Source organism: Acipenser ruthenus, chromosome 3, assembly GCF_902713425.1.
Source record: "Acipenser ruthenus chromosome 3, fAciRut3.2 maternal haplotype, whole genome shotgun sequence".
NCBI classification, from domain to species: Eukaryota; Metazoa; Chordata; class Actinopteri; order Acipenseriformes; family Acipenseridae; genus Acipenser; species Acipenser ruthenus.
The window spans coordinates 37,911,032-37,923,643 of NC_081191.1; the positions used below are offsets into that span (position 1 = coordinate 37,911,032).

General features: G+C 36.8%; 1 protein-coding gene across 9 annotated transcripts in view; it reads right to left on the reverse strand.

Annotated features, from left to right (window-relative positions):
- LOC117394353 (sodium bicarbonate cotransporter 3-like) overlaps nt 1–12,612 on the reverse strand; it is a 105,136-nt gene that overhangs the window by 9,521 nt on the left and 83,003 nt on the right. For 6 of the 9 annotated variants that reach the window (XM_059012887.1, XM_059012893.1, XM_059012895.1 and 3 more), the window contains 11 exons: nt 12,276–12,409; nt 10,796–11,041; nt 8,525–8,630; nt 7,289–7,456; nt 6,824–6,937; nt 6,300–6,461; nt 3,848–4,099; nt 3,664–3,732; nt 3,036–3,209; nt 1,095–1,226; nt 374–403 (listed from right to left, as the gene is read on the reverse strand). In XM_059012887.1, the coding sequence (XP_058868870.1) occupies nt 374–403; nt 1,095–1,226; nt 3,036–3,209; nt 3,664–3,732; nt 3,848–4,099; nt 6,300–6,461; nt 6,824–6,937; nt 7,289–7,456; nt 8,525–8,630; nt 10,796–11,041; nt 12,276–12,409 (1,587 nt within the window). The remainder of the gene's footprint in view (nt 1–373; nt 404–1,094; nt 1,227–3,035; nt 3,210–3,663; nt 3,733–3,847; nt 4,100–6,299; nt 6,462–6,823; nt 6,938–7,288; nt 7,457–8,524; nt 8,631–10,795; nt 11,042–12,275; nt 12,410–12,612) is intronic. The other 3 variants (XM_059012891.1, XM_059012896.1, XM_059012889.1) reach the window with 2 other exon arrangements.

The following is a 12,612-nucleotide window of genomic DNA, read 5'->3' on the forward strand; positions in this document are numbered from 1 at the left end:
AATGTCAAACTAGAGTCTGCGGCTGTTTTAATAAACAATATACATACTGGTATTTATCATTAAATGATATAATGAAAGGCTATTCCATGAAAAGAAAATTAGATATCACTAAAAGGTTGGTCTGCTTGAGTTACTAATTGGATTACCTCAGAACATTATTACAGCAACTGTTTTCATTGAAAAAGTATTATTAGAACCTTGCCCCTTGTCTGGTGCCTATACCTGCCAGGTTTCACTGCTGTGCTGTGAGATTATTTTGTGTTTGTATGTTTTGTTTTATAGTAGCAGCACAGAAAGGCAGAGTAGCTTTATAGCCACCCTGCATTTTACACAGTACATCTAGACAATATGTTGAAATAATTCAGCTACGTACCCCTGGTACTCTAAGTCCATTCTTCATTTTCTAATGCAAACAAAATGTACCAAAGAGAGTTGCACACTGAGGTCAGTAACACTGAGCAAACAAGAGAAGGGCAGGTAGCAAGCCAGGAAGTTAACAGGACATGGGGTGATTTTGAAGTTGCATAACTAAGACTATACATAAATCTGTAAACGCAAATTAAATATCTCAAAGGCATTCTGCTAAAAAAACAGTTACTAGGATGGATGGTCAAATGTCTGATAAAAGTATGGTTGAGACAATGCCTCCTATGGATTTCTACTACCATGCAAACCTTACATTCAGCTACTATATGTTTTATGTGATACAAAACAAAAGTATCATTCAAGTGACCTCAAAAATCACCCAATGCCATTTTAAGGCGCGAGAAGCATTAATAACAATATGTTTTTAAGTCTGTAATGTTCAGAAAAACAGTCAAGGTCACAGTTTGAAAAACAAATAAATGTGATTTACATGCTCTTTACTTTTCAGAGAAGTTCGCAGTGTAAGAGTAACGCAATTAAGATGTGTTAGCACAGCATGTAAGAAAAACAATAAAGACACAAGAATTGCATTGCTATGTGATAAAGCTGAACTGACCAATCAATGGCATTTCTGTGGACTGGCTTCAGTTCCCCCAGAGTTGGAGGCTTTGAGTCGAAAGATTTTACATGGAATCATTCTAAACAGTTTCATTTACTGGATGGTTTACCTCCTTCTCTTTTTTCTTCTTGTCATCCTCCTTCTTCTTCTTGCTTTCTGGCATGAGGTCATCCAGCCAGCTCAACTCCCGGTTGGTAAAGAAGAAATCCAGGAGTTTCCGGATAAACACCAGAGCAAGGACCTGAAACCAAGAGTGTGGTATGGTTAAAATGCAACTTCTTCACCACAAGGTACGACTTACTATTAATAGCATGAATTTAACATTATGATGCGTTATATGGACAGTTTAAGTCAGACATCTGGAATGTCATTCATTACATGTCCGGTATCTCATTCCCCTCAGCTCGATTTATTTTTTAATAGTGCTATTACATTTGTTGCCCACAAGGTGGCTGCATTAGAACTAAAAACTGTTTCAAACTTACAGTACATAGCCATTTTATATATCATTTATATAATTCTTATCACCTTGATTAACATTTCAACAAAGGGTACGTGGAGACCATAAGGTACATACAAGAATGAAATAGATAGATAGATAGATAGATAGATAGATAATCAATAAGACCCGACACAGAGGGCATTACCAGGCATTATACGACCGTTTGGGTAATGGTGCACGACGCTATTACAACCAAACGGTCGTATAATGCCTGGTAATGCCCTCTGTGTCGGGTCTTACTGCTTATATACTTCAATGTTACAGTACAATTATCTATAATTTTATATCTATATTGATTTTAACTGAGTTTATTTATGTTTTCATTTCTTTTTTTCATATCCTTCCACATACTGTAAACACTCTAAAATGAGCGTTCTATAAATATAGTCCTCCATAACAACGATCTTCTATATAAAATAAATGTACAAAAAAAGCGTTTTTTAAAACTGTATACTTTTATTGAATAAACAGAGAATAAAAGATTGTGAAAAAATGTATTATTATTATTATTATTATTATTATTAGTAGTAGTAGTAGTAGTATTTTTACTACTATTATTAGTGCGTAGTTATTAAATGCTTTCGTGAAAACTGAGGACAAAGTTCGGAAAAAAAGATTGTGCAATTGTAATAATAATAATAATAATAATAATAATAATAATAATAATAGTAATAAAAAATGTCTTTTCCTTGGTAATTGATTTGAATATTTCCCGATATCGAGCAGTTAATAAAAATGCTTCTAGGAAAGTTGCCTTGTAATTGGACAGCAGAAGCAGCGTGACCTTCAGAAGAGCTTGATGAAGATGGCGAATGAACGTTTGCCGACAGAGTGCATGACTTCTCTCTGTACTACTTCCTCAATTGACATCTTATTAAAAAGGTTGAAATTTCCTTTAAACGACATTTTGTTAATAGCTGATGGAGTGAACGTGTATGATTTGTTTTTGTGATGCGGTTACAAAGATTCTAAGGGCATATATTAGGGATTATATCCCTCTAGCTCAACCGTATTTAGAATGCATGGCATCTTTCCATTGAAATTATATATATATATATATATATATATATTACACACACATACACACAAGAAGCAGCATAAGTGCAAGCCCAGTTTTATTCAGCATTAAAAAAGGGTATGACAAAACATTTGTCTACTTGACTTAAAAGGTTTTAATTATATTATCACGAAAAAAAAAAATATATTAATAAAATAAATCTCATTAGAAGTAGTCTAATGTATGTTTATGTGCTCGGTGGCTACCTTTAATCTAGTTGTATTTCTCACACACTCTTTGCGAGTCGGGACTGTCATACAAAGAATGGAAGAGAAATTACACTCTCAACTTGATTAAAAGTAGCCACCGAACACTTAAATATATGAAAAAAAAAGTTGAAAACCAGATATTAACGTACTTAATCTGTTAACACAGAACCTGTTTAAACGTTTAGAATGTCATTGACATTGAGTGTGAGATCTAGTCTCTCAGCGAAATTGTAAGTGTAGTTGCTGCTAATACGTTCCAGTGGGGACATGGCTTATAATTACCATCATAGGAAAGACAACAGCAGCAGAAGAGGCTTTGATGACCCACAGCAGGACAAGGCAGGTGAGCTGAATGATTGTGAAGACGTGCACCTTCCACAGTGGAACGTATCTCAAGTAAATCAGGTCAGGCTGGTGCTTTGCTGGCATGCCAAACAGCTTTATGCGATCAAAAAACTGGAAAAATAAGAAGCCTTATGTCTATTAACTATGCAGTCCTCAAGACAATTAAAATCTTTTTACAAGACAAACTGTGACCCAGTGGTTTGACGATCTGATGTATTCCAGTGGTTCTCAACTACAGCCATACAAATACTTTAACAAGCCTCTTTCAAAGAGCTCTGGTTTTAAATCATGGTGCAGCCATCTTTATAGTGGCTTTTAAAAAGTAGTTACAACACCTATGATAAATTCTAGAAAGTATCCAAAACATTTAATAAATGCCCAAAAAAACAACATCAGATATATTTATTGCAGATGTTGCAGGTTTTGGTAATTAGGTAACTTAACTAAAACATAATCCTAGGGAAGGTCCCTGTACTTCTAGGACTAGAGTAAATACTCTTAACTAAAGACATGCATGTGTTTGCCAATATAGTATTAAAACTGCGGGTGAAATAATGAGCCGTACCTGGATGCCCTTCAGTGAAGAAGCGCCCATGTAGAGAAACACGCCGTACAATACTGGCATAGGAATAAACTGATGAAAAAAAAAAAAAAAGTTTGGTAAGTGTTGTGCAAAACACAAGGCTGCAAAGATGGGTAACTATAATCCTTTAGTATGCAATGTGTGATCTGTGAAGAAATGTGGTTACCTTCAAAACAGAAGTCATAAAAACAGACAGTCCCATGAGGACAAATATCACGAGGCCTGTAATTCTCTGCTCTCGGATTCCAAGGAACTTGGGCTGCTCCCCCGGCGCAGAGCATTCCGATTCCACCTTCAGACTGTTGACGTGACTGATGGAGAGGACAGTGGCCGCCACAAACCAGGGCAGCCCCATGATGGAGCAGATCCCCAGCATCACAGCAACCAACAGCAGGTCCAGATGGTACCCACAGCCTTTCTGTAGAGAACACAAAACAGTTCTAACATGTATGTTGCAAATCTCTTTAAATATACAACCTCTAGCTTTCTGTTAAATATTTAACAGCATACGTTTTATATATAACATATACACATACAGCTTAGATGCTAAATAATATATAATTTACATAAAAATGACAACATTTGTTGAGATGACTTTCAACAGATAAAATATTATACTATATAAGTCCATCCATCCATCCATGTCTACATTATATGGTAAGGTGCTTGCTGTGTGGTAGATATGTGAGCTGAAATACTGCGATGAACGCTTAATTGAACATCACATTTTCTGAGATCAGCATACAAATTTTGCATGTTAAGGGGTTAAGAATGCTATTTTATCAAAAAACAAAAAAAGGGGATTTACCTAACCCTACCAAACATGAGACTGAGGGCCCTGAATTTTATTTTATTAACAGCGATTTACTCAACATAATGTGCCAAGCTTTAATTTATTAACACTAGAACTGCCATGGTAGTCATTTTGACAGTTTTCACTTTTAAAATTTAAATTACTCTGTGTGTATTAAAAATCCTCGGTAGTCTGTTCTTCACTTTTCCTAAATACATGTATTAAATATACTGACGGCGTTTGAAAGTCAGAATCGCAAAAATAAAGTTATGAGCATTTCTACCTAGAACCGCCAAAAGTAGTCATTTTGACGGCTTGTTACAATACATGCTTTTATTAATAATATAACCTACAACACGCAAATTTTTATATGTATACAAGCCAGTTTGTTATCTGTACCTCCACTGAGTTTACAGCAGTATGTATTTGAATAGACAATTGCTCGTGACGTCTAGATACGTGTTATCCAAATATCTATTGTAATCCTATCAATTACTTGCAGAACTGCCGTCTGGCTGTCTACGCGAGCATATATAGTCTGCTGTATTATAATATTACTATTGTCAAATTTGGGATCAAGTTTTGGCTGGCAGCGGACCCTACCCCTACCTGTGCAAAGATGAAACTCACCCCGCTGGTCAAAGACTGGGTGACAATGTGTTGTCAAGTTGAAGAAAAAAAAAAAAAAAACAGCCTGGTTGCAATAGTAAACAAAGAAGAGCGTTTCCACCATCTGCGCATGAATGCACCGGGAAAAATATCAGTAGGAGAGATCTCTTATGATGCTAGCCACGCAGCTTTGGCAGAAACATTTCGATCAGAAAACTGCAAAGCGTCAGGGAAACGCAGCTCAACCTGGATACAGTGCGCATCAAGTGACACACGCAACAGAAAACAATGCCAGGTAACTAAATGCAGTAAAAATAAAACTTCTGATATCTGGGCCGTGTGAAAGAGCAGTATGTGGTAAATGCACAAGACAAGTTGATAAGCGTTACATCTGTGAGGATTGTGCGAATATGGGGGCTACTTTGAAGTATGTTTCCCTGAATGCACATTCACGTTACACAATGGGAACCGAGTTATTTTCTTTTTTATGTTATTTTTTAAATAAATAATTATTTCGATTTTACAATTGTGTATGAAATGTTTATTTTATTAGTTTTTCATTTTTTTGAAGTCGTGCTATGCAGTAGGGTAATGTGAAAAAAAGCCTTATGTTATTTTTGTAAATAATGACTTTGTTTTCACAATATATATAGCAATTTACACCTGTTTACACAATATCTTCTTTTGAAATGTTTATTTTATTAGTTTTTCATTTTTTTTACGTCATGCACTATATGCGCTAATTTTAAAAATAAAGCCTTATGTTATTTTTGTAAATAATTACTTCATTTTTACAATTTTGTAGGTATATGTAGCAGTTTACACCTGTTTACACAATATCTTCTTTTGAAATGTTTATTTAATTACAGTTTTTCATTTTTTTTACGTCATGCATTATATGCGCTAAAGCCTTTTATATTTATTTTTTCATTTAAATACGATGCTTCTGCTATGCAAATGTTAGATATGTTGTTCAAAAATAAAACTTTTGAGTTGTATCTGATAGTTTGTGTTTCATTTTCATATCGAAGCTGTTTAAAATGTACCCGTCAAAATGACTACTGTTGGCGGTTGTAGGTAGTAGCATAAACCCGGCGATTCTAGTGTTAAAAAAAAAACAAAACCCAACAACTCCCAAACTCACTGGGAATCAAAGCAGTGTACCAATTTGCTTCAACACTGGCAATGCCCATGTGGGGTTCATACTAGCCCTTACCTTTAGCTTGTGCTCCTTTCTGTTAATAATAACACCAGTGATCTGTTGATCCATGAAGATGAGGATAGTGCAGAGCAGAGCAGGGATGGCAGCAGCTAGCAATGTCCACCAGGGGTTCGGGCCTAGAGGATCAATCAGCCAGCCTCGGTTCTTTGATGTGGGCTACATCATAGAAAATAAAGTCAATAAATACAGGTCTTCACAATCCAGACTCTACTAAAATTAAATTCATGCATACAGTGAAACCTCTATTATCCAAACCAGGGGGTATTCACTCGATATTGCTGCCTCTTTGGCTCACCTAGCCTGTGTAATACGTGTCTATGGTGGGCAATTAGAATTGAAGAGCAGCTCACAAACTGAAAAGAGCCTTAACAAAGACTTTCAATAAGATTGTAAAGGTATGCAGACAGTAAACAAAACAAAAACATACATAAATAAAACATTCCCGACATGTATAATGGGTTGGAAGAGTTGCAGTTTTGCTGTATCAGGAACTGTATCTTTTGGTTAACATTGCCTACCTCAAACCTATCAGGAACATTAAGCTTTGGAGAAGGAATTCCAATCAGGTAGTCCACCAACACCATAATCAATATGGTAAGAAACACAGCAAAGTCACTGATGGTCGACCTCACCTACAGAAAAGGATCTTGTTAAACAAACATTTGGAATTTCATTGCAAATCTAACAGTACGCTACTTTTTATTATTATTATTATTATTATTATTATTATTACATTTTTTTTCACCTGGAGAATTAATGTAACTGAATGAACAAATCTATCAGTCTCATAAAATACATCCATAGGCCTCAACACTTTCCCAATAAATAAGCATTATTTCTCCATATTAAATATTCTTATGCACACATTACAAAGTTATTGATAGTCTATCAAAAGTGTAACAGGTTTATAAATCGATTCAAATTATTTACCACATTGTTAATACACCTGGGGTCATAAAAATCGACCTTGATATTCACGTTACCTTGGTTGGGAAATACCGCATCGTTTTGAACTGTTTGAGGAATGAGGAAAGGAAGAGGGTAGTGAAGAACAAGATGACCGACCAGAAGAGGACATCAGGAATATATGGACCGTGGTGTTGGTCCTTGCAGGCCAGTCCGACAAACTCCCCATGGAGCGCCTTGCACATCTGTATTGAAGAAAAAAAAAAAAAAAAAAACGAGCTGGTCTCTTCGGTGTCAATGTAACAGCACTATCCGTGCGTACTGATACATTGGAACCCATACAGTGCCTTGCATAAGTATTCACCCCCCTTGGACTTTTCTGCATTTTGTAGTGTTACAACTTGGAATTAAAATGGATTTAATTAGGATTTTTTTTTATGTTATGGGGATGCTTTTCATTGGCAGGGACTGGGAAACTGGTCAGGATACAGGGAAATTCTAGAGGAAAACCTGTTTCAGTCTGCAAGAGACCTGGGACTGGGGTGGAGGTTCACCTTCCAGCAGGATAATGACCCTAAACACACAGTCAAAGCTACACTGGAGTGGTCCAGTCAAAGAATCTGTGGCAAGACTTGAAAATTGCTGTTCACCAACGGTCCCCATCCAACTTGACAGAGCTTGAGCAATTTTGCCAAGAAGAATGGGCAAAAATTGCAGGATCCAGATGTGCAAAGCTGGTATAGACTTAACCAAAAAGACTCGCAGCTGTAATTGCTGCCAAAGGTGCTTCTACCAAGTATTGACTCAGGGGGGTGAATACTTATGCAACCAACAAATGTCTTTTTTTTTGTTTAATTAACTTTTGTGTCACAATAAAAAATATTTTGCACCTTCAAAGTGTTAAGTATGTTGTGTAAATCAAATGGTAAAAATCCCAATTAAATCCATTTTAATTCCAGGTTGTAACACTACAAAATGTGGAAAAGTCCAAGGGGGGTGAATACTTATGCAAGGCACTGTAGGTATAACCATATTTAAAGAACCTTCATATCATAACACAATTATAAACCTCTTTAAAACAAACTTGGACAATCAGGTTCTGAAATATAACCTTTTAAAAAGATCCTCATATACATAGCACTGATATCCTCCGCAGCTGATAACAGACCTCTGGGGATGAAAGATGAGTCAATGTCACTGTAGAGTGATGGAAGGGGTAACTAACTTCTTGGTACTTGGAAATAAATACGCACTACATCAGAATATTCAAGCAGGACTGACACACAAACAGCAACAGGTAACCAAACACTTACTGTAACATCAAGATCTTCCCAAAGAATTGATTCCGGTGTCATGCTTGTATTTTGCAAATGTTGTAGCGTTACAGCGCTTAGATTTGCAGGTTTGGAACACTGACATCTGTTTGAAAAAAAATTATAATAAATAAAAAGCTTTCACCACACTTGCACAAACAGACTCATCACACTTCTCCACATACTGAGATTAATATTACTCCTAATAGTTACTAGTACCAGCTTTTAGCAAATGCCCCAGCATTGTTTCTGTAATTCTAAAACAGGCGGTTCCCAAGATATAGCCTTCAACTATCAGAGCCTAGAACTCGGATTATCGAGGGTAATTCGAGAGTCATTTTCTTTTTTCACTACAATTACTACAAGTGAAGATCTCTTACGCACTCTCAAGTAGGTAGTTTCTCATTTTGTAATATCAATGGATATTCAGAAAGCAGGTTAACGATACATGCCCTAGATCTTGATATACAGTGCTACCCTGTTATAACGCGACCTGTTAGACTGTGGAATTAGTTATAACACAGTAAGGGCGTGGCTCCCATTTCCCCCATAATGCAATTTGACTCGCAAACGTTGGGTGAATGTTCCAGATACACAGTACGAAGCATGGCAAACAGCAAAACTAAAATCTTTCTCTGTTAAAACTTGATGCGGTGGACAGAGTCAGAAAATGTGAAACTCAAGCAGAAGTTTCAAAAGACAAATGTTGCAGAATCTATATTGTGTGGATGGCTAAAAGATGAAGAAAAACTAAGAGGTTTTCTTGACAAGAATGGGGGAGTGTGGTTATTTGCATGTGAAGTGGCGATGCTCGTGCACGTTTGGGAGAACATCTCGAGAGGATCAGGTTTGTGGCCGAAAATAACAGCCACAGAGATATAGTGTAAATCTCATTTACTCGTGAGCATGACATAAAACATGGGAAATCCATGCCCATTTTCACATGGAAAACTGCATTTCACGTGAAAATATTAAATGTGCTTGTTCTATGTCCTTAAAATCGTTGGTTTTCAAACCGCTGGTTTTCAGCCATGGTGATCTGCAATAGCTGGGTTGGATAGTTTCATTATATACCTCTGGGTTAATTATTTTCTTTAATTAATAAGTCATTTGATAAAATATTATTCATTACTAATGATATGCCACCCCACCATGGGACATTTGAAAAACAATTTGGACAAGAGCAGTAAAACACATTATTAAAACAACCAGGCACAAGGCATTTACAAATCATAGCTTTAATACATCAGTGCTTTAAAACAGTTTCACTCAAACAAGATGTCACCTGACAACCACGGATTTCCAAGGGAGATTCTCTTTTGTGCCTGTTCTATGTGCATGGAAACCACATTTTCTCGAGCTGTCTGAGAAAACAGCACGAAAACTAATGACTAATTTGCAAATCAACCGCCTCCTTTCACCTTCAATTTAATGAAATGCATAGGGCCATTTTTCATTTGGTTCAAACACAATGTCAAGAGTAAGAGTAAAATTAGAACACACATGGAAACTCCCCCACTGACTCCAAAAAGGGCTGCTCTAGAAAAAAATGTGCTGCGCTACAGAGTGAGACAAGCTGCTGTGTGAATGCGCTGCTGTGACAGTGCAAGACTGCTGTGTGAATGTGCTGCTGTGACAGTGCAAGACTGCTGTGTGAATGTGCTGCTGTGACAGTGCAAGACTGCTGTGTGAATGTGCTGCTGTGACAGTGCAAGACTGCTGTGTGAATGTGCTGCTGTGACAGTGCAAGACTGCTGTGTGAATGTGCTGCTGTGACAGTGCAAGACTGCTGTGTGAATGTGCTGCTGTGACAGTGCAAGACTGCTGTGTGAATGCTCTGGTGTGACAGTGCAAGACTGCTGTGTGAATGTGCTGCTGTGAGAGTGCAAGACTACTGTGTGAATGTGCTGCTGTGACAGTGCAAGACTGCTGTGTGAATGCGCTGCTGTGTGAATGCTCTGGTGTGAGAGTGCAAAACTGTTTGTTGTTTTTGGTGTGGCCCAGGCTAACAAGGGCCGGGAATAATCGTCCCAATAAACCGCGGATTTGGGTACCTGTGAATTGTGTGTGTCTCCTTCCGTCATTTTCAACCGTATACTACAATATTAATTTGGCTTTTGGGCATTGTAATCGTTTCGGGAACAAAAATGCCAACATTTGTTACAAGGCGAAACACAAACAACGCGGTCTCCTAATTATGGACCCCGACAACTGCATTATAACGGAGTAGCACTGTACAGACAACACCATTAAATATGTTGTTTTACTTACGTGTAAAATGTAAGATTATCCAAGTCATTATGCATGTTGACCGGATACAGCTCTCCCAAGTTAAAGAGTTTCTCTAGTGCTTCGTAAATAAATATAATACAAATAAGAGCAGCAAAGGCTTCTTCGGTAAATCTGGTGATGTAGCAGACTAGGCTACTGGCATCTGTGGCGACCAGCACAATGCAGAGGAATGCTGTCCATAGACCAATGCTGGTGCGCAGAGAGAGATATGAGAGTTCATAATCCCTGTGGGACAAAACAAACAGAACAACAGAATTAGTATAACATTCATCAGTGAAGCAAAAAAAAAAACGGTGTCTCACATTACAATGCATAGCTTGATTTACAAAGCTTTTGCTCTGTGTGAACAATTTATCATTACAATCTTTAAAAAAATCTTAAATCAATAGTAAACTAAACTTCAGCTATAAGGGTGCATTTTTCAAGTTCTTTACACAAAAAGAAAAATGAAGCCTGGTGTCAATTAGGAAATTAATCATGTGGTCAAATCTTGTGGAATAATATACATACAATTTGAATTCCTATGCAATTGAAAAGTCTACATTAATCCAGCATCTTTTTAACACAGTTCTGTAAACAGTATAGTAAATTGATTCCTTTCTTACTGCTTCATCGTCATTGTTTAATTGTTTATCTTCAAAGCAGTCACTAGATGGCATTACATACAATAAAAAGGAAAACGCAGGGAGCTTTCATTATAAATACTCTAGTGGGCAACAAACATTATAAACTAAGCATTTACAATGCAGTTCAATTGAATTCACTCATCTTCCCCAGGTGCAATCTGGCAGCTCTGAAATGTGTGACTGAAGCTGGGTGTTAACTGTTTATTACACATTTCAATTCGACTTTAAAACCTTCTTTGATAATTGCAGGGAGTTACTTGAAAAGCAAATCCTACATGACCAGTGTTTAAATTGCTCTAGACGGTCACACCCTCAACAATAATAATAATAATAATTAATAAAAAAAATAAAAAAAAATTCCTTCAGGGAAGTTGAGGGTGGAAATCTGCTATTCTCTTAAAGGGCCACAAACATGACTTTTGAGAGTGTTTCTTGTGAAATGCAGCAATCACATTATTATAATAGCTTTTGCATTAAAGTGTTTGGTCCGAAATATTATAATAAAACGCTCATTACTTCCTAGAGCAAAACAGGAATCGTATAGGAGGACTCAGGTAACCTCCAATTGTTTTTGGTAGTAGCTTACTTTAGACAGCAGAGGGAGCTTGTGACACTGAACTTGAAACAAAATATTTCATAACATTGTTAACCTATTTTGCGTCTATATAAAGAAGAGTTCCAGGAAGGCAAAACTCTAGACGACTGCAGTAAGAATGTCATAGGATTATAACTGTACACTATTACAGGACATGACACCTTTGAATAACCAAGGCATAGAAGTTGCACAAGAGTTTATACAGAATGTCTGCAGTAGTTTTTTTAAAGACACTTACACACAAAATTTAAATAAAATTTTCTCGAACACCAGAACTGGTCCCGTGCTTCCCAATATCGTTAGGGGCTGTCCAGAGAATAACGAATAGGAAATCCCTGTCAACGAGGCTCCAAAGAGGGATTCTATTGCACTCTGCATTCAGGGGGAAAAAGAACTCCAATAAAAGGTCACAGATCAAACACTTTTTAACCATTACTTGCTATAATTTCATTGCATTTTCAGATTTCTCTATCCAAAAGGGGGTTCCAGTTCATTAAAAAACACAATGATTGGTTCAATCTGCAGCTTTCTAAAAAACACAGTTGCCTGTTTTGTGTGTGTGTGTGTGTGTGTGT